General features: G+C 44.0%; 1 protein-coding gene across 3 annotated transcripts in view; it reads left to right on the top strand.

The window, feature by feature from the left end:
* Nucleotides 1–20,147, top strand: part of zzef1 (zinc finger, ZZ-type with EF hand domain 1) — a 371,817-nt gene extending 351,670 nt beyond the window's left edge. For 2 of the 3 annotated variants that reach the window (XM_038813629.1, XM_038813630.1), the window contains 3 exons: nt 977–1,127; nt 9,449–9,520; nt 18,911–19,063. In XM_038813629.1, the coding sequence (XP_038669557.1) occupies nt 977–1,127; nt 9,449–9,520; nt 18,911–19,015 (328 nt within the window). In that variant the 3' untranslated portion in view covers nt 19,016–19,063. Of the gene's footprint in view, nt 1–976; nt 1,128–9,448; nt 9,521–18,910 lie in introns of all 3 variants that reach the window. The other variant, XM_038813628.1, reaches the window with a different exon arrangement.
* The last annotated feature ends 1,186 nt before the right edge of the window (nt 20,148–21,333 follow it).

The raw sequence follows: 21,333 nt of genomic DNA, 5'->3' as shown, positions 1-21,333 counted from the left end.
TGGTTCAGGGAGAGAGGTGGGATCAGCGACCAGAAAACAGGGTTTTTGATGGGGGCCAAAGATTAATAATAATAATCTTTATTAGTGTCCCAAGTAAGCTTACATTAACACAGCAATGAAGTTACTATGAAAATCCCCTATTCGCCACACTCGGGCGCCGATCGGTCACATTGAGGGGGAATTTAGAATGCCTTATTCACCGATCAAGCGTGTCTTCCAGGACATGTGGGAGGAAACCGGAGCACTTGCAGGAAACCCACGCAGACAAGGAGAGAATGTGCAAACTCCGCACAGACAGTGACCCAAGCCGGGAATTGAACTTGGGACGGTGGCGCTGTGAAACAACAGTGCTAACCACTGTGCTGCCGTGCCAATGGATTCAGCCTTCCCGATATTTTGTTGGAGGTAATTTCTGCTCATCCAGTAGTAGTTGAACAAAAACGCAGCCTGACATTAACCAAACGAGTAAGTGAATGGGCAAGAGAATTGGCAGTGAGGTAGAGTTAGGAATTGTCAGCATAAAGTGAAACCTGACATTGCGTTTTTGGGTAATGTTACCATGGGGCAGCAAGGAAATATGAGGGGACTATGGCTGGGTTTTTGAGGGACACTAGAGATAATGCTGCAGGAGCAGAATGTGAAGCTATTACAGGTGAATTTCTGGTTTTGGTTTAATATATAAGAATGGAGAAAGAGCGCAAGTAGTCACACCTCTTTCAGATGATAAAATGTCAACTGTAAACGTGATACTCTTATTGACAGTAGTTAAGAATATTTAATGTAGAATACAAAGCTGGGAATTTAAATTGAAACAAATATTTTTATTATTCGTTACTCTCTGTTGAAGACGGTTCAGAAATGTTAGTTCTGCCTCCAGCTGTATATCTGCCTTAAAATCATCTCTCGGGCAGAACATGATTTTCTAATTAGTGTACCCTCTGTCTTATTTTCAATCTGTTTTATTCCTCATTCCCAGTGGCTGTGACCTCACCATGTTGAAGCCGCTTTGGCAGCTTTTTGCGAAGATGGAGAATGCCGCAAACCAAGACCAGGCTGGAGTTTTTATCCTTCCACCACTGCATCGAGCCCTGACTGAACTGTTCTTCATCGCCGAAAACCGGGCTGCGGTAAGATCGAGTGCTTGGAGCAAAGTGTATTAGAGATGGGGCGGGATTCTCCGATCTCGCCCATTGCCATCCCGCTGTAAGTGAGAACGGAGAATTTGGCGTTCCAGCCGAAACTCCGTTCACTTTCAGTGGGATCGGAGAATCATAATTGTGGGCCAGTCGGAGGTTTTCGTTGATGGTGTCTACCACTGTGATGTTAACTTGTGCAGCCACATCTGGTTTGGACAGCCACCATGCTGTGTCCCAATCCTGAAATACTATGGAGCCCACACCCCACAATGAGTTATTGATTTAAAAATGAAAACTCTGACACGATTCTCACTTCACTACATCTGGTGGAGTCTTGATTGGCTTTTAACAAGCGACTAGTTGATCAAGTCTAGACCTAACTAGGCAAGTATATAGGTAAGTGTGAAGTAGTTGGAGTAATAAGGATGCTGCATAGTTCTTCAATTAGTGGAATCAAAATGCTGCAGAGCTACATTAAGATACAGGCACTCAAATCACCACAAGTGAATCAAGTTAATAAGGCAATAAAAAAGCAAGCAAGGGGTTCATTTCTAGAGGGATGAAAAACACGAGGCATTATGTTTAACACGTATTGACCCTTCGTTTAGACCATGCTGTCTACAGTTCTGGTCTGCATATTATAATAAGGGTGCAGAGGCATTGGAAAAGGTGCAAAAATGGGGCACAAGGATAATACCAGAACTGACAGGATATACTTATGAAGCAGGGGTCAGTTAGTTCAGTTAGCTAGAGTACTGAGCTGCGGTGTGGTGACCCTCGGGTTAAAGCACCACCAGTCAGCTCTTGGAGAGCAGCCTATGGTCCTCTGGGACTGTGGCGACATTTATGTTTACTAATCAAGCAATCAGTAATCAGCTAAGACTCTCTTGAGAAAAGAGAAGGCTGAAGATGACTTTTTTGGGATACTAAATTTGATGGGGAAGATACAGATCAGATATTTCCATCTTTTGGCAAACTCAAAATCTAAGGGATATAAATAGAAGATGGTCACTAATTAAAACCAATAAGGATTGTAGGAGAAACGTCCTTACCCAAAGAATGGTCAAAATGGGATTGGTGTGGCGGCATGGTGGCACAGTGGTTAGCACTGCTGCCTCATAGCACCAAGGACCTGTGTTCGATCCCGGATCTGGGTCACTGTCCGTGTGGAGTTTTCACATTCTCCCCGTGTTTGTGTGGGTTTCACCCCCACAACCCAAAGATGTGCAGGGTAGATGGATTGGACACCCTAAATTGCCCCTCAATTGGAAATTTACTTTAAAAATGGGGATGGTGCTAGCACAAGGAGTTGAGGCAAATTCCATAGAATTCCTACAGTGCAGAAGAAGGCCATTCTGCCCTGACCCTCCGATAGAGCACTCTACCTGTAGGCCCATTCCCCTGCCCTATTGCCATAACCCCGTGCATTGAACATGGCCAACCCACCTCATCACTACATCTTTGGGCCGTGGGAGGAAACCGGAGCACCCAGAGGAAACCCATGCAGGCACAGGGAGAATGTGCATGTTTTTTACAATTAGACCTTCGTGTAATTTTTTTACAAACTGTGAGGGCAGCAAATACGTTATGAGGTGATATACACATAATATATACATATATGAATATTGGCAGTGGAGCTGTCCCAATTTAAAACAGAAAATTAAATTGTACAATTAGTTTAGTTTTGCTCTCCTGAATAGTTAGCCGTAATAGTGATACAGATCTAGCATTTGATTGCATAGTACCTTAAATTTCTAAAAGGGTTATTGCAGTCCTAATCACAGTGTAATGTGAACCACTTAAAGAGTTTCAGTGTTAAGTTTATGGAGCACAAACTGATTAGTCATTATCATCTCCTTGTTTTACTCTCCCTCAAGTTTTCCGTCACTCTGTCCTACTTTTTCCGCTCACTTTTCTACTTCCATTACTTTTCGTGTCTTGAAGAGTGATTACGTTTTCACTGTACACAGTGTGAACTATCCTCAAAATATTTGTTAAAATATCACTTGGAAGATTTAAGTGTAGTTAAACTTCGGAGTTGTCATGTTGTCAAAATATTCTGTAGAGAATTGCCAGTGTCTGCAACGTATGCAGCAGCCAGGCAGTTTGTGAGCTGTCAGTGGTGACTGAGAGAAAAGGAGGACAATAATTATTTTCCAACTCATCAAAAGTGGGATGGTAGACGCCTGGATCTTGTGAGAGAAGATTTAGGCACTTTAGGAAAAGAAGAACAAAGGTTCTGAGAACGCCAATGAGTGGCAGCACAGTAGCATTGTGGATAGCACAATCGCTTCACAGCTCCAGGGTCCCAGGTTCGATTCCGGCTTGGGTCGCTGTCTGTGTGGAGTCTGCACATCCTCCCCGTGTGTGCGTGGGTTTCCTCCGGGTGCTCCGGTTTCCTCCCACAGTCCAAAGATGTGCAGGTTAGGTGGATTGGCCATGATAAATTGCCCTTAGTGTCCAAAATTACCCTTAGTGTTGGGTGGGGTACTGGGTTATGGGGACAGGGTGGAGGTGTTAACCTTGGGTAGGGTGCTCTTTCCAAGAGCCGGTGCAGACTCGATGGGCCGAATGGCCTCCTTCTGCACTGTAAATTCTATGTAATTCTATGTTCAGCCGTACCAGTAGCATTGTTCATTATTTCTTCTCTTGTTGCCATTAACCAGTCACCTGAATTGATCCTATATATAAACAACAATTCAGATCTTGAAGTGTCTTTTGACACTGTTGTTTCAGCGTGAATTGAAAGCAGGCGGAACTTAGGACAGAATTTCCACCAAACAGCAGCCTCGATTTTGCAGTTAGTGGCAAATGCCCAGTACTAGCGACTCATTGCATTTAGACTGGCCCACAGGCTTTATCTGGGAGTTTGCACTGGAGCATGCAGTTATTTGATATGCTGCGCCCTCTACAGGGGATCTGGGAACTATGTAACACTATAAAAGGGAAATGGGAGCAGGACCATTCAGCCCTTCTAACTGACTCCACCATTCAGTAAAGGTCCCTAACTGATCTATCTCCACTACAGCTGTCTTCCCTCTCCCCAAATCAGAGAAACAGGGATAAAGTCTCAAATCTAATGTGACCCTTCAGAGCTGGGTCTGCCCCCCCCCCCCTCCCCTCCCCCCCACCTCCCCTCCCCGCCTCCCCTCCCCTCCCCGCCTCCCCTCCCCCAACCCACTCTCACACACACACCTGTATTTTTGGTTTTATTTACATTCAGTGCCAAATTACATGAAGTGACAACAAAGGGCACTGATAACCTCACTGATCCTTCATCACAAAATCCAATGTCTTGTACAAAAAAACCAAAAAGTCTATATTTACTGAGTCTCTCTGGCCCTGCAGCAAGTCCTGCTGATCAATAACCAGGCGATTTCTATCGCAGAATACAGTGAGTGAAGAATAGCTGCATCGAGATATGGTGCGTAAGATTAACCCCAGTCACTTTCAGCTGTGACTGATGGAGGAATTACCCAATCATCTCGAATTTGAGGTCATCGAGTGGTGAGGTCACGATTTACAGCTATGTTGCATTCGAGTGCTGTCTCTTTTACATCTGAGTTCTGCTTATCGTGCTGAGTAAGGGGAGGGGAGGCAGCAGCATAGTGGTATTGTCACTGGACTGGTAATCCAGAGACCCTGGGTACTGCTCTGAGGACCAGGGTTCGAATCACACGCGGCAGCTGGTGGAATTTAAATTCAGTACGAATATGGAATTAAAAGTCTAATGATGACCATGAAACCATTGTCGATTGTTGTAAAAACACTCAGCTGGTTTACTAATGTCCTTTAAGATAGGAAATCTGCCGTCCTTACCTGGTCTGGCGTGCATGTGACCCCAGACCCACAGCATTGTGGTTGCCTCTTAAATAGTTAGGGATGGGCAATAAATGCTGGCCCACATCCCATGAACGAATAGAAAAGAAAATGTTTTTGACCGACTCTCGAAGCTGTATATTTAATACTTTCAAGTGAGCGAGAGTGAAAAGCTGAAACAATTTTTAGTTTACTTAATTGTTCCCCATCTTTTCAGAGGATCAACGGGAAAAGTGTGCAGGAAATTGAATCCCAAATAAACCAGGGCAGTTTGAAAGCCTCCAATTAACATGTTGGCCAAAAGATAATCCAGTTCCTCTTCAACTTTCTGCCACTTTTTTAAAGTATCATTCTTCCTGAATGATATCATCACTGCAAGAGATTTAAAAAAACAGGTTTTTGTGGGAACACACCTTTGGGTGCAGCACCTAGTATGGTTTATTTAATATCGTATAGATCCACCAATAAAGGTGTGCAATGAAGATAATAAATTCTGTGGATAATTCACTGCTTTGTAAGCAAGATTAAGCGCACTGGTTAATATAATATAAAAAGGGTGTTAAGTTTCAGACTGCCAAATTAAATTTGATTTGAAAGGTTAATGTCCTCCCTCTGTCAAGAAATCCTGGTTTCAAACTAGGTTGAAAATCTCAAAACATGGCTTCGTAGATCTCCCCGAATTCCTTCACCACTGACATCAAATTATATCCTCCCTTGCAAAACAGGAGGTGCTGCAAACCAAGGCAGCTTTCATTATTTAATTGTTGCTCTGCCATTCTCCTCTTGGAGGAGATGTATGTAGTGCATAAGAGGCAGTTCAGAGGAGGTTCCCCAAACTGATTCCAGAGATATGGGGGTTTATCTACAAAGCGAGATTGAGCAGTTTAGGCCTACACTCTCTCGAGTTTAGAAGAATGAGAGGAGATCTAATTGAGGTTTATAAGATGATTAAAGCTATTGACAACGTAGACGTAGAGCGGATGTTTCCTCTTGTGGAGCAATCCAAAATGAGAAGTTATAGGTTTAGGATAAATGGTAGAAAATTTAAAACAGAAATGAGGAGGAATTACGTCTCTCAAAGGATCGTGAATCTGTGGAATTCACTACCCCAGAGTGCGATGAACGGCGAGACATTGAGTAAATTTAAGGAGGATTAAGACAGATTTTCGATGAGTAATGGGTTGAAGGTTATGGAGAACAGGCAGGAAAGTGGGGTTGAGGCCATGATAAGACCGTATTGAATGGTTTGAGGGGCGGAATTGCCTACCACTGCCCCTAGTTATGTTCTTCTGTAGGTGCTTACCGCTTTCAAACAATTCTGGGTTTTTTTTTTGCTCTTTGTTAGATTTCCACCCTCCCAGTGATCTATACCTTTGTCTGGGCACCATGAAGGGTTTGATGATTCGCATCCCAGACCCTGCCACTGCCTGTCTGCAACTGCTAACTGGCAGGAGCATGGCAGTCCTTACTGTGCCCAGACTGTTCGCTGCACTCTGCCTGGCAACCTGCTGAAAGAGTAGGAGCTCATGGGCTGGTGAATCATAGGCACTGTGCTGCTTCCCGCTGTTGATTATCAGCACATCACACGACTAGATCTTCCATGCGGCAGCAGCACATTTATTTTTCAAGAAGGGGATTCATTCCTTTGCCCTTCAAAGACTTGTACTTCACAGGAAGCAGTGTGGCCTGCTCTTGTAAAGAAGTAACTCATTAATCCCTTCTTCCTGCACTTTCTCTGTACCCTGAATCTTTTTCTCTTTTAAATATTTATCCATTTCTGCTTCCACCACAGTTTGAGGCGGATCATTTCATGTTCTAAAATCCTCTGTGCATTAAAAAACTGTCTCGTGTTATGACTCATTAGCCAGTGAGAATAATTTTCCCTTTTTGAATTATATCCCTGCATAATTGTGAAACTCACTCTCTAATATCCCCCTGCCCATTGCCTCCCCTAAATGCTTCACTGAGAAATGTGAATGTCAACCTTCCCATCTGTAACAATGTATGTAAACACCCTGGCTGCACTTTTCTGCTGGACTGACACTTGTGGACAGGCAAGCACCATTCCAAAGAAGAAACCTTTACATGTAAAGGGTGTAATCCTTCGGGACCTTGGCTTTCTTTAATAACCACGTTTGCCCATCATCTCAGTTCTGGAAGTCTCTGGCTTTTCTCCGCTTTAATACAGAACTAGTTTGTACGATATAAGAGCAGAATTAGGCCATTTGGCCCATCGAGTCTACTCCATCATTCGATCATGGCTGATCTCATCCTGGCCTTATCTCACAGTCCTGCCCTTTCTCCATAACCCTTCAACCCATTACCAATTAAAAATCTATCCTCAAATTTACTCACTGTCCCAGCATCCGCCCCACTCCGGGTTAGCGAATTCCACAGATTCACAACCCTTTGGGAGAAGTAGTTTCTCTTCAACCATTTTAACTTTGCTACCTCTTATTCTAAGACCTCTTATCCTTTCATTCCAGAATGCCCTACAAGGGGAACCATCCGCTCCACGTCTACTTTATCCATATCTTTTATCATGTATATCTTAATTTGGTCTCCCCTCATTCTTCTAAACTCTAGAGAGTGTAGGCCTAAACTGTTCAATCTAGCGTGGTGCTAATGAGATCAGTGCTCCTAGAGGAAAAGCAGCCCAGGTTCCGATCCCGGATTACTAAAAGGCGATTAGTGCAAGTGATTCATTTTGGTAGGAAGAACATGGAGAGACAATGCAAAATAAAGGGCACAGCTCTGAAGAGAGTATGGAAGTAGAGGGACATGAGTGCATAAGTCATTGAAGGTGGCAGGACAGATTGAGCAAGCAGTTAGTGATGCACACATTATCCCTGGCTTCATTAATAGGGGCATAGAGTACAAGAGCAAGGAGGTCTGTTGAACGTCAAAAAAAAACATCCGCTTGGCAACCATGAGCAACCTACACACTAGCAACAAGCTAGTACAGTCTGCATTCTCTCGTTTCTGTTCCCATACCAACAGTTACTTCCTGTTGAAGTTTAAATACTAACACACTAGTAAGATAATCATTCTCTTAGCAGCTTTCCCAGTTTGAAAGCTTCCTGATGAATTTGTTTTCAGTTTGTATTTAAAACCCCACTGGAGAAAGGTAGTTAAATTGAATAAGGATTGACTGGAAAGGTTGAATTGCTGCCTTTCTGTTGCAAAGACGGTTTAGAGCTCATTGATAGCAGTGCAAAGGAAGTGAATGCAAACCACAGATCTTGTACAGCTCCGTTTTTGAGCCCAGCAGAGAGCTTGTTTTATCACAGGCTGCTGCAAAGTCTGATCATGGACAATGCTGTCAAAGCAGAATACAAAGAAGCAAGTTTTATTAAGACCTTGTTCATTCAACCATTTAAAAAAATGACTGACCTTCTTGTTTTAGGTGGACTTTAATGATCCAGTTGGTGGAATGTTACTCTTAATTCATAAATATTGTAATATTCAGATAATATACCTGTAAGACTTCCTGCTCAAAATGATGAATATTGATTAATGAGCTATTTAAAAAGCTTTCCTGTTTTAAGTGCTTTTACTTCCTGCTGTTTTGGATGCATTTTGGACACGGGATTATTTTAGCTTGTAAAATGCTCGCATGGAGTTTGAGTGTTAAAGATGACATTCTCGGGAAGGTGCATGGAAGTGCAAAGTACACAGTACTTCAGCAAATGCCTGTGTGGACACGAAAAGCAGTTGCCATGTTGTGCCTAAATTTGCCTAGGGCACACCCCTGTTTTGATTGAAACCAAGCTTCAAACTTGAAACCCCCGGTGTTGAATGCCTGCCGAGCCTTTTTGAGGAGTCTGTAATAATGCCCCAATGATATGATAGCCAGATGCTTTCTGTGCCTGTGTTCCTGTCCCTCACTACCCACCTGTCAACAAGTGGGCCCACTTGCAACATAAAAGCTCCTCTCTCTATCACTTGTCCCACAGAAACTGGACTTCCTGTTTATAAATTGTAAAGCAAGGTAGTGAAAGTTGAACGCTACCATACTACTATGGTATGCATGGGGCCACGTGAGGAGGAAGTGGAGAAATTTTGGATGAAAGTTTAAGTGTAATATCGTCATGTTGATCTCGCACAACTTTACCGCACCGAAGCAGCCCCTTTGGTCCTACAGGTGTTTATGCTCCACGAGTCTCCTACCAATTTACATCATTTCACTCAATCAACATGTCTTTCTGTACCTTCCTCTCTCTGATGTACCTGTCTTCTTTGTTTCGCCCCGTCTATGTGGCAGCAAGTTTCTCCACTCCAACCACTGACTTGAGTGAAGAAATTTCTCCCGTACTCCCAAATGGATTGTTTAGTGACTACCTGATGTTCATAACTCGCACAAGTGGAAACGTCTCTATGTTTACCATGTCAAACTGCTTCATAATTGAGTTCACTGCAGAACAATTAACTTTTCCTTGTCTAGCTGCTGATGTGCAATATAGCAGAGTAATGATGTTTCTGATTTGATGCAGGAACTTGGTGTGCTGCAAGACTACTTTGTGGCCTTAACCACAGAAGATCACATCCACCACTGTATCATGCAGGTGAGAATCATCTCAAACGCTTGCAAAGTGGGCGCAGTCGGTTTGTGAATGAGAAGGGTTGCTTAAACATGACTAAAGTCTGACTCGAACGTGTTACTTCTGAGGTTAATTAACGTTTTTATTTTGGCTTCTTTTGAAGAATTTGCCGCAAAAGTACTTGCTGCAGTGGATTCACACTTTGCCCTTTCACCCTCGGACACTTGTGAATCCAGATAATGGGAGTGAGGTCACATTGCTGTCCGAGGTCACATATCAAATAATTTTGGGCTGTCTCACTTCCAAGGTCCCTGTTTGCAAAATTTGCAGTACAACACATAACTCCTTATTCAAAGCAAATTGGCAACCTACCTTAGCTCACAAAAAGATCATGTGAAATATGAAGAATCATATGGGTGTAGCCAGCTATGGTTGAGATGAGCATGAAAATATATTGCTAGCAGAGTAGAGGGAGTTGCACTCAGCAAACAGCCCATGTTATAACAGACTGGCGAGTATTCCGTATCGGCTGACAATATGGCAAAGCATTTACTTTTTCGAGTTTTGAAGGGAATATAAATTTACAGAGCTATTAAGTTGCCGTATTTAATGAAGCAATCTATGTCAACAATGTGCACCTGTATGAAAATAGATCTATATAAATTAGACACTACATTGCTTTTAAATATTTTTATTCAAGGCATTTTCATTATATATACAAAGCACAGAACACAATAGAGCCAACTTTATACCAATTTCTTGAAACAAAAGCCCCCATCCACCTTAAACTCCACATACCCTGTCTTATGGCTAAAATACAATAAAACGCCAATAAAACGACAAAATCAAACAACCCAACCCCCCCCCCCCCCACCCCCCCGCAACACCCCCTCTCCTCCCCACCCACAACATCCCCTCCCCTCCCCACCCACTGACGTTCACCGGTCCTTAAAGAAGGAGATGAACAATCTCCACCTCAAGTAGGCCCCTCTTCTGACCCCCCCTAATGGCAAACTTTATTTCTCCAGTTGCAGGAATTCTGCCATGTCGCTCACCAACCCCCTTCCTTAGATGTCTCCGGATCCCGCCACCCTAACAAGATCCTCCTCCGGAGGTTATCAGGGAGGCAAAGGCCAAGCCGTCAGCCTCTCTCCCCACCTGCACTCCCGAGTCCTCAAGACCCCAAATATTAATAATAATCTTTACTGTCACAAGTGGACTACCATTAACACTGCAATGAAGGTACTGTGAAAAGCCCCTAGTCGCCACATTCCGGTGCCTGTTCGGGTACACCGAGGGAGAATTTTGAATTCTCAGCCGGTACGGGAATTGAACCCGTGCTGCTGGCCTTGCTCTGCATTGCAAACCAACTGCCTAGCCCACTGAGCTAAACCAGCCCCAGTCTCGTTCCCCGGTGCAAACAAAAATCCTCCAAACTCATAGTGTTCATGCACAGGTACACTTGCCGAGGGGGCCCTCTGCAGCGTTCTAATCCAGCCAATAAACCCTGGTCCAAATCCAAACTGTGTCAGTACTTCAAAAAGATACCCCTATTCCACCTGGTTGAACGCCTTCTCCACGTCCATGGATATTATCACATCCGTTTCCTGACCCATAGGGGGCATCATCACCTCATTCAACAACCTCCTAATATTTGATGATAACTACCGCCCCTTCACAAACCCTGCCTGGTGGTCAGCTATTGCCCCCGGCACACAATGCTCCAGGCGCGCTGCCAAAACATTGGCCAACAGCTCCGCATTCATGTTCAAACGTGATATCGGTTGGTAAGACCCACACTCCTCCAATCCTTGTCTTTTTTCAAAATGAGCGAAAGCGAGGCTTGTGCCAACGTGGATAGGTTTTCCCCTTTCTCCAATGCATCATTAAACATTTCTACTAGCAAAGCCCCCAGCTCTGTAGCAAATTCAGCTGGGGATTTGCCCAGGCCTGGGGCCTTCCCAGACTGCATCAATCCAATACACCTCATCACCTCTAGCCTAAGTGAGGCTCCCAGATCCCACACTTTTTCCTCCTCCCCCACCAGAAAATGTAAGCCATTCACACGTGTCGAAGACCCCATCCCCTACCCCCGGGGGCTTTGATCTATACTGCCCCGGTTGAAGGCCTCAGACACCCTGTTCACCTTCATTGGCTCAGTGACCACCCTACCTAGAGTCTTTTATCTCCCTCGTTGCTGCCTGTTGCCTCAGCTGGTGTGTGGGCAACCTACTAGTCTTCTCTCCATGCTCATAAAACGCCCCTCTATTCCAACGCAACTGCCCCACTGCTTTTCCCGTCAACATAAGCTCAAACTCCATTTGGAGCTTCTTCCTTTCCTTCAGCAACCTTTCTTAAGGGGTTGCCGATTACTGCCTATCCACGGCTGATAGGCCTCAACTAGCCTCTACCTTTCAATCCTTTCCACCTATCTCTGTGCGCCTTAATCGCGATTAACTTCCCCCCTAATTACCACCTTCAACATTTCCCAAAACACTCGACGTAGGTACCTATAGCCGCCCAAATCTTTTATCATGCCCCTTCTTCGCCAACAGTCCCACATCCAATCTCCACTGCGGTCGCTGGGAGCCCCTCCCCCCCCCCCCCTTCTCCACACACAGATCCACGAGGGCTGCGTGTCATCTGACACCCGATCGTCGAATACTCCAATCCCACCTTCCCCGCCAACGTCTTAACCATAACAAAAATATCACTGAGGAAGGAGTTGCGCTCCGAAAGCTCGTGTTTGAATCAAACCTGTTGGACTTTAACCTGGTGTTGTAAGACTTCTTACTGTGCTCACCCCAGTCCAACGCCGGCATCTCCACATCAAAAATATCAATACGATGCGGGATGGGTTGCCGCTGTCACTGGCTGGGCATGTGCAGACGGTGAAAATGACGGTGTGGCCTAGATTCTTGTTTGTGTTCCAGAACCTCCCCAAAATTGTTCCAAAGTCCTTTTTCAGGAAGGTGAACGGGATAATTTCGGGGTTTGTGTGGGTGGGGAACACACTGTGGGTGAGGCAAGTGTTCCTGAAGAGTTGGCTGGAAGGGTCTGGCATTTCCAAATTCGATAAATTATTATTGGGTGGCAAATATTGCAATGGTGAGGAAATAGGCTGTGGAGGAGAGGTTGGTGTGGAGACAGATGGAGTTAGCATTGTGTAGGGGGACCGGTTTGAGGGCACTGTTATTGGCGACCCTTCAAACCTCGCCAGTCAGGTACTCCGTGAGCCCAGTGGTGGATTTGGCATTACGGGTGTGGAACCATGTGTAGGCAGCATGTCGTTGTGGGCGCCGATATGTGACAAGCATAGGTTTGTGCCTGCGAGGTTGGATGTGATGTTCCAGGGTTGAAAGCAGATGGGTATGGAGTACTATAGGGACTTGTTCACAGGGGGAAAGTTTGCAGGTCTGGAGGAGTTGGAGGACAAAGAACAAAGAAAAGTACAGAACAGAAACCAGCCTTTAGGCCCTCCCAACCCTGCGACGACCATGCTGCCCGTTTAATCTATAATATTCTACACTTCTGGGGCCCGTATCCCTCTATTCCCATCCTCTTCATGTATTTGTCAAGATGCCCCTTGAACGTCGCTATCGTACCTGCTTCCACCACCTCTTCTGGAAGTGCGTTCGAGGCACCCACTACCCTCTTGTGTAAAAACATTTCCCTCGCACATCTCCTCTCAACTTGCCCCTCTGCCCTTAAACCTATTTCTCCTTGTAATTGCCTCTTCCACCATGGGAAAAAAGTTTCTGACTATCCAGAATTATGCGAGTTGCCCAAAGGGAATGGTTTTGGGTACCTGCAGGTGAGAGATTTTGTGAGGAGAGACGTGCCGTCCTTCCCGGGGCTGCCGCCTCCGGTGTTGCAAGACGAGCTGTTGTCGGGAGATGATATTGGGGAAGGGAGTGTGTTGGATATCTACCGTGAGTTGATGGAGAGGGCGGGTGCTCCGGTGGAGGAGATGCTTAATGGTAAATTGGGAATAAATGGGAGGAGGAGTTGGGAGGGGAGGTGCGGGCCCAGATGTGGGAAGAGGCCTTGCAGTGAGTGAAGGCATCATCGTTGTGTGTGAGGTTGAGTCTCACCCACCCAGTTTACGGTGGCGAGGATCAGCTGGTTCTTTGTAGGGGTAGAGGATAGGTGTGGGTGAGGGGTGTGCAGAGGGTGCTGTGAATCACATCCATATGTTTTGGGCTTGTCCAAAGCTTGAGGGCGATCTTGCAGGGTCTCTGACATTAGGTGGGGATATTCGGTGTGTCGGAAGGTCCGGGTGTCCAGATGGGGGAAGAGGCAGATTTCTGGGACCTTTGCCTCCCTGATAGCCCGGAGACGGATTTTGTTGTGTTGGCGGAACTTGGAGCCGCTGAAGGCGGGGTTATAGGTGAGTGACCTGGCCAAATTCCTGTGGTTGGAGAAGGTCAAAATCGCTTTGCGGGGGTTGGAGGAGGGGTTTACCCAGAGGTGGAAACTGTTCATTGATTGCTTCAAGGTGGATTGAGGGGTCAGCATGGAGGGGGGGTTGGGGGAGGGGGGGTGAGGGATAAGGTGATAAACTTAGGAAGGTGGGGTGTTGGTATCGAGGGGGGGGGGGGGGGGGTTTGGAGGTTTATGGTTTCTGTTCATGCTAATGTTTGGTCTTATATTTTCATGTCTATATGTAAAAGCCTTGAATAAAAATATTTTTTTGAAAAAGTAGGCATGTTCCCTGAGGATTGAACAATGTTCAGCACTGTCTGCAACTCCTCAGATACAACCTGTGTGCATGTGCAACAATACCTGGACAATATCCAGGCTTGAGCTGATAATGGGAAAGTAACATTTTTGCCACGCACATGCCAGGCAATGAGCATCGCCAACAAGAGTGAATCCAACTATCTCCCCATGTCATTCAATTACATTACCATCGCTGAATCCCCACTACCAATCCCCTGGGATTTACCATTAACTAGAAATTGAACTGAACTAGCCATATTAATACTGTGGCTACAAGAATAGGTCAGAGACTAGGAATCCTGCAGTGAATGACTCACCTCCTGATTCCCCAATGCCTGCGCACCATCTATAAGACACAAGTCAGGTGTGTAATGAAATACACCCGCCTTGCCTGGATGAGTGCAGCTCCAACAACACTCAAGAAGGTTGACACCATCCAGGACAAAGCAGCCCTCTTGATTAGTTCCCCATCCACAAACTTCCACTCCCGCCATCACCGATGCACAGTGGTAACAGTGTGCACCATCTACTCTTCAGCAACTCACAAGACTCCTTCAACATCACCTTCCAAATCCTGGAGTTCTACCGCCTGGAAGGACAAGGGCAGAAGCAGACATGGGAACACCACCACTTGGAAGTTCCCCTCCAACAGTCCCTGATATCGCTGTCCCCTACCTGTCACTGGGTCAAAATCCTGGAACTCTTCCTCCCCTCCCGACAGCACGGTGGGTGTACATACACCACATGGACTGCAGCAGTTAAAGATGGCAGCTCGCCACCACCTACTGATAGGCAATTCGAGATGGGCAATAAATACTGACCTAGCCAGCGACACCCACATGCTAAGAACAAATGTTTTAAAATCTTCTTTTTAAAAAATGTTGAATAATTAAACCATACTTTGTTTTTTTTTAGCGTGTGGACTAAGATTATTCTTAAAACACGAAAGCAAGCAATATAAAGTTATAATATTCAGAATTATATTAAGGGTGTATATCTATTTCGGTCCCTTCTACGAATACTCATATTTTCATACATCTACATTTACGCACCTGGCCTGCACCCTGCCTCGTCCGACAGCAGTTCGGGAACTAAACAGTGTGGAAGAATAGACCCTGCACCTGCCCTTGGGCAAACAGCATCTTGTTATTCCAATAGGTTATCCCATTACACAATTTTCTCAACTTCCTCTCCATTTAAGCATCTGCTACAGAGCTAATTTCTATCTCGATTGGCCGCCCCATAACATCGTGTCATTTTGATGGAATTCTGTTAGATTGGCTTCAGTTCAAATCAAAATGGTGTGAAGGGTTTGTTTCTGGAGCTGTTTGGGATATTGGAAAAATAGACCATGTGCAGCAACTCCTGTCCCCACGCCATTTAGACAATACTTCTTGCACATGCAAGAGAAAGACTTGCATTTCTATAGTGCTTCACAGCACCACCGGACATTTCAAAGTGCTCTATACACTTTGGAAATGTGTTCACTGTTGTAGTGTAGGAAACTGGGCTCCCACAGGCAGCAATGCGATAATGAACAGAAAATCTTTTTATGTAATGTTGATTGAAAGATAAATATTGGCCAGGATACTTGTTCTTCTTCAAAGTAATGCCTTGGGAATGTTTACATGCACCTTAGAGAGCAGGTGCTGGGCCTTGGTCTTAGTGTCTCATCCGAAAGACGGCGCTATCAACAGTGCAGCACTCCCACAAGCTTCTGGAATCAAGTCTCACTCCAGGACTTGAGCACAAGGATCAAGACTGATACTCCATATCAGTCTTGATCCTTGTGCTCAAGTCCTGGAGTGAGACTTGATTCCAGAAGCTTGTGACTCAGTGAAGAGTTCTGCCAACTGAGCCATAGCTCAGAAAGTAGAAGGCTCTACTCAGTGGGTAACCTTATTTATATGCACATCTATGTGCATGGTCATAGTTGCTTTGCAGTATCCATAGGAGGCAAAATATGTAATTTTTTTATTGAAGCATCAGTTGGTTGTAAAGCATGTTAAGATGCCCTCTGATCATGTAAAGTTGCTACTGCTTAAATGCAAGTTCTGTTTTATTTTCTTCCCTTCTGCAAATATCCAGCATGGCAAATTATGAGGGGGGGAGGTTTGTAAACAGCATAGTGGAATGGCTTGCAGCAGACTGCCCACCGATTCTGGCAAAGGAACAAGTAAAAGCTGCCAGCCACTTAACAGATTCCATGGATTTGCCTTTGCAGATGATGTATTGTTAAGACATGCTGAATTAAAAGGTTAAAGGAAATATGCACTCAAAGCCAAAGCCCAACGTGACTTGGTACCAATAAGGGAAAGTGGAGGACGGACAGCACGGTAGCATGGTGGTTAGTACAGTTGCTTCACAGCTCCAGGGTCCCAGGTTCGATTCCCGGCTTGGGTCACTGTCTGTGCGGCGTCTGCACGTTCTCCCTGTGTCTGCGTGGGTTTCCTCCGGGTGCTCCGGTTTCCTCCCACAGTCCAAAGATGTGCAGGTTAGGTGGATTGGCCATGCTAAATTGCCCTTAGTGACCAAAAAAAAAAAGATTAGGTGGGGAGACGGGGATAGGGTATGGGCTTAGGAAGGGTGCTCTTTCCATGGGCCGTTACAGACTCGATGGGCCGAATGGCCGCCTCCTGTACTGTAAATTCTATGATTCTATGGAAAGGATTTTCAAAGCAAAAAGCACCTTTTAAGAAGTCCAATAATATCCAATCAGGTCGTAAGTTGCAACAAAAACTTCAAAGTGCTTTCAAATAACGAATTGAGCAATTTAAACAATCCAAATTTCCTTTAATTTCCATAAACTGACAGAACTTTGAGTTAGCCAGTCAAACCTTCTGCAAAATGCAAGCGATTATACAACTGTGTTCAGCTGGAACTGGCTGAGCAGGAACTAATGCTTTATTCAGCTAGAATTTTCCCATCTATCAGTCTCATCTTTTCTGACATGCGTTGGTTCCCAGTCCGCCATTACCTCTTATTTTAAATTGTCATTCTTATATTTAAATCCCCTTATAAGCCCCTCTTTCTCCCCTGGCTGCAAAATCAACCCATGTCTTCAGCCCTGCAGCACAACACAGGAATTCCACCCCATGATCTCTCCACTTCCCATCTGTTCTTTAAGATCCCTATTTTATAAAATTCTGCACTTTTTAAAATATAATCTTTATTAGTGTCACAAGTAGGCTCATAGTAACACTGCACTGAAGTTACTGTGAAAATCCCCTAGTCACCACACTCATCAAAGCCTATTGCTCACCAGAATTTTGGCCCTCATCTGCTCCTTTTTCTCTCTCTGCCTTTTTTTGTTCCGGAAAGCACCCTGGGCCTGTTTTTTTTTATGTTAACGGCACTGCACAAATGGAAGTTGATTTCATTCCTCTGGCATTTGGGCGGCACTGTAGCACAGTGGTTAGCGCTGTTGCTTCACAGCGGCAAAAACCCGGGTTCAATTCCCAGCTTGGGTCACTGTGCGGAGTATGCACGTTCTCCCCGTGTCTGAGTCCCGAAAGACATGCTGTTAGGTGAATTGGACATTCTGAATTCTCCCTCTGTGTACCTGAACAGGAGCCGGAATGTGGCGACTAGAGGCTTTTCACAGTAACTTCATTACAGTGTTAATGTAAGCCTACTTATGACACTAATAAAGATGATATTTTTTTAAAGTGCAGAATTTTATAATTTGCACTCCTTTCTGATAAACAATCAAAAAGAATTATGCACTGTTTGTATTCTTACATAAATCTTTTTATTTAAAAAGCAAACACTGATGTTACAGGGTAACTTGTAAGATTAATCTTGGAAGACTGACTTATATCAGGGGAACTGCAGTCATTAATCAAAGGTGCTTTCTTGTTTAAGTTTGTTCAATTTAATTTCCTCCAATAATTACCTCATTTATGTTCACCGTTTAAATGAGTGTCAAAGAAATCAATAAATTGATCAGACAGGATGGGAGAGCCATAATTCTTATGGCAGTTTTACATGGGTCAGATTCTATTACTTTTGTCAAGAAGAATGATGTTGACCTATTTGAATAAGATTTTAAACGTTTCTTTACTAATGAGCTACTAGTTTATTCACAGAAGAAATGGAACATGCTAAGTTCTAAGAGTGGCAGTGCTTCTAGTAACAGCAGATGAATTTAGAGTTCAGCTGTAAAATTAAATATAAATTCATACGCAAAATCAAATTCAGTTTGAGACCAACTTTAGACCATTTTGAGTCACACTTAATTGCTGCTGCTTCTAATTTATTTTAATTGCAAATAGAAGCCTATCATAAGCCTAATGATCTTAGCGTTAACCATCTGCATATTGTTGGGTGAGATACTAGTTTATAATGCATTTGTACAACATGTTTTACTGCCTGAGGATGCCCCAAAGCATTTTGTAGCCAAATAAGTACTTTTATTGTAGTTACTGCAATGATGTAGGAAACATGGTAGTTAATTTGCATATAGCAAAGTCCCACAGCAATGTCATGATGTCGAGATGACCTGCATTGGTGATGTTTGCTGTTCTCTGTTCAGCCTGCTCAAGTTAATATACCGAAAGAGTATGTTGCCTTTGTTGTTTCCCAGTATAGCAATGGATAGTTTGAGGTGTGATCATGGTGCTAGCTTCTGGGTTTTGGGTTTGACTGCGTTGTTGAAGGAATTCCTCATGAACATATTTGAATCTCTTTCAGGGACTGAAGAATATTGCTGCCATCAGTCTCGCGATTAGCTATCAGAATAAAGCTACCAAGTTCCTGGGTGACCAGTCGACGTCTCAAACCAAGCCTGCTCAGTGACCTTTGTGGTATCTTCAGACTACTGAGAGTCAACGGAGCTCAGACAAGCACAGTCATCTGAGAATTGAATCCCACAGCAACTGACTGTTCAGATGTACTCAAACCTGCACTTTCTGAAGTGTGATGCGCTTGTTCTCCCTCACCATTTCTCTCTCTCTCTCTCTCGCTCTCTCTCCTGTTCCACGCACTGTGACGAGGCCGCGCCTCATGAGTGCTCCCTGAAAACCCCAGGGTTCTGCATTTACTGAAATTCAAACTTGAAGTCCACTTGCCGCCGATGATGGTTTAAGATCACTTTCCATTGATCAGCAGCCTCTGTCGCAAACACTTTCCACCATGCTGTTTCTTACCTGCATTCAACACCTGGCAGTAACTGGGCGCAAAGTAAAGATAAACTCAACTTAGCCACACCCACCCTTAGCACTAATAGGTTGCATATAATTGGAACTTCACATGGAATTGGTAAGTTATTTCTGGCACCGAAGTTGCGGATTTTGCTGAAAGTTGGTTGATTTTACAGCACTAGGAAGTTAATTATCCTTTTATGAAGATGTTCATGCGAACCAAAGTAGAGATCTTTACCATCTGGTAAGTGGCTACTTAATTCAGCATTTGAGTGTCTGGCAGAGGTAAATTGGAAAGGTCATAGATTCACCTTAATCAAATTGTCTTTTCTGTTGTCCCCACCATCCCCTCCCCTCAACTCAGCGGAACTATAAAAGCCCTACATAAAAAGAATTCTGTAACAAATGAACACAGGCTTGACATCTGTTGAAGTCTGCCATAGAGGATGTGTAATTTTCATTTAATTATTAGAGCTTATTTTTTTTATTTAAGTTAGTTTAGCTTATAGTGCCATTTCTAGCTTTGTACTCCTTTTTGAGGCAGAAGACTTTTTTTTTGCTTCCATCTCTTTCCCCTCTATGACCCCTTCCTCACCCACCAATTCCAATGCTGCATAGAATTCTGAATGTATAATGCTGTCAATATTATGTGATGCGGGTATCAATTATGCAGTTGAAAATAATGGACAAGTTTAAAATTTTCACTCAGTTGTAATATTTACTGAGCTGTTTTAAATAATATGCCAACTTGGTAATGTTCAATAAAATAGAAACTAAGAAACTTGCAATTACTCTTTTTAACATGACAATCGCATGTGTGGCGGCAGGTTTGCGGCATTATACAATACATTTGTGAATGAAATGAAATGAAAATCGCTTATTGCCACAAGTAGGCTTCATATGAAGTTACTGTGAAAAGCCCCTGTGCTCAGAGAGACACGAGTTTAAAGCTAGTCCAGCAGTAACTATAAATAATGGAGAGGTGTACTGTAGGGAAAACGAGAAATCTTAAGGAAATGATAGCGAAAGAAAGGGAAGTGTGAATGTGGTACCAGTTAATGAATCTATTTATAGGAAAATGTGTAAACCATTAAAAATGAGCAGTTGGGCAACATAATTGAAAAAGAGGGATATGATGTCAACCTTATGAAAACTTGGCTTTAGCCAACTCAAGACTGAGAAGTAAATATTTCAGGCTGTAATCTTTTTTTTTTAGAAGTGTTCGAGACAATGACCACTTTGAGTAACAGAAGGTTGGGGGCAGACTTCTTCCACCCTTTGCCCCGATTGACAAATACTCCACAGCTTGACAGAAAAGGGGCAGAAAAAGTCAGATTCTCTTTGCAAGGTTTGCATTTTCCAACTTTCTAATTGCAAAGATTATCTCCCAAGGAACAGCATGGCTGAGCTGTCGTTAAATCCATCTCAGTGGACCTGTTAGTTAGTCTCCCACCATTCACTCTCCAGCCTAGAACATAACCTAAAGATTAAACACCGTTTTTCCCTCATTCTGAGCTGATTCTCCAGTGTCTGAATCTCTGCTGTATGAAGGATTATCCCACCATTTAGACTTTGTTTTTTTTTTCCTTTCGTGCTTTCAGTGGTTGGCTCTGAATTATTCCGCACCAGGAGAGAAGTGAGTGTCAAACTCCTTTGGTACCGGGAAAGGTTTTTCAACCTAAAACTGAGATTGTGTTCAATTCATCTGAAGTTGTGCAATTTTTTAAAGCTCTTGTCCCACACGACAACATCTTTGGTTTCAAATGCCGAAAGAGAGTTTTGTGGTCTGTGAATTTATGATAGATCTTCCAAGCTGAGGTCTAAGGTCAAGTGGATGATCAGCCTCTGGGGTTGTCAAAAAATAGACAATGCAATCTGTGACATCTTATTTGGAATGCACTCAATGGAGTTGGAAACATTGAAATTCCCAGTGGAACAGGGCTGTAATGATACACTATGGAGTTCTCCAAGATA

This window comes from Scyliorhinus canicula, chromosome 12 (assembly GCF_902713615.1).
Source record: "Scyliorhinus canicula chromosome 12, sScyCan1.1, whole genome shotgun sequence".
Lineage (NCBI taxonomy): Eukaryota > Metazoa > Chordata > Chondrichthyes > Carcharhiniformes > Scyliorhinidae > Scyliorhinus > Scyliorhinus canicula.
Note: the sequence above shows the minus strand (reverse complement) of the source record. Positions and strands in the feature narration are given on the sequence as shown.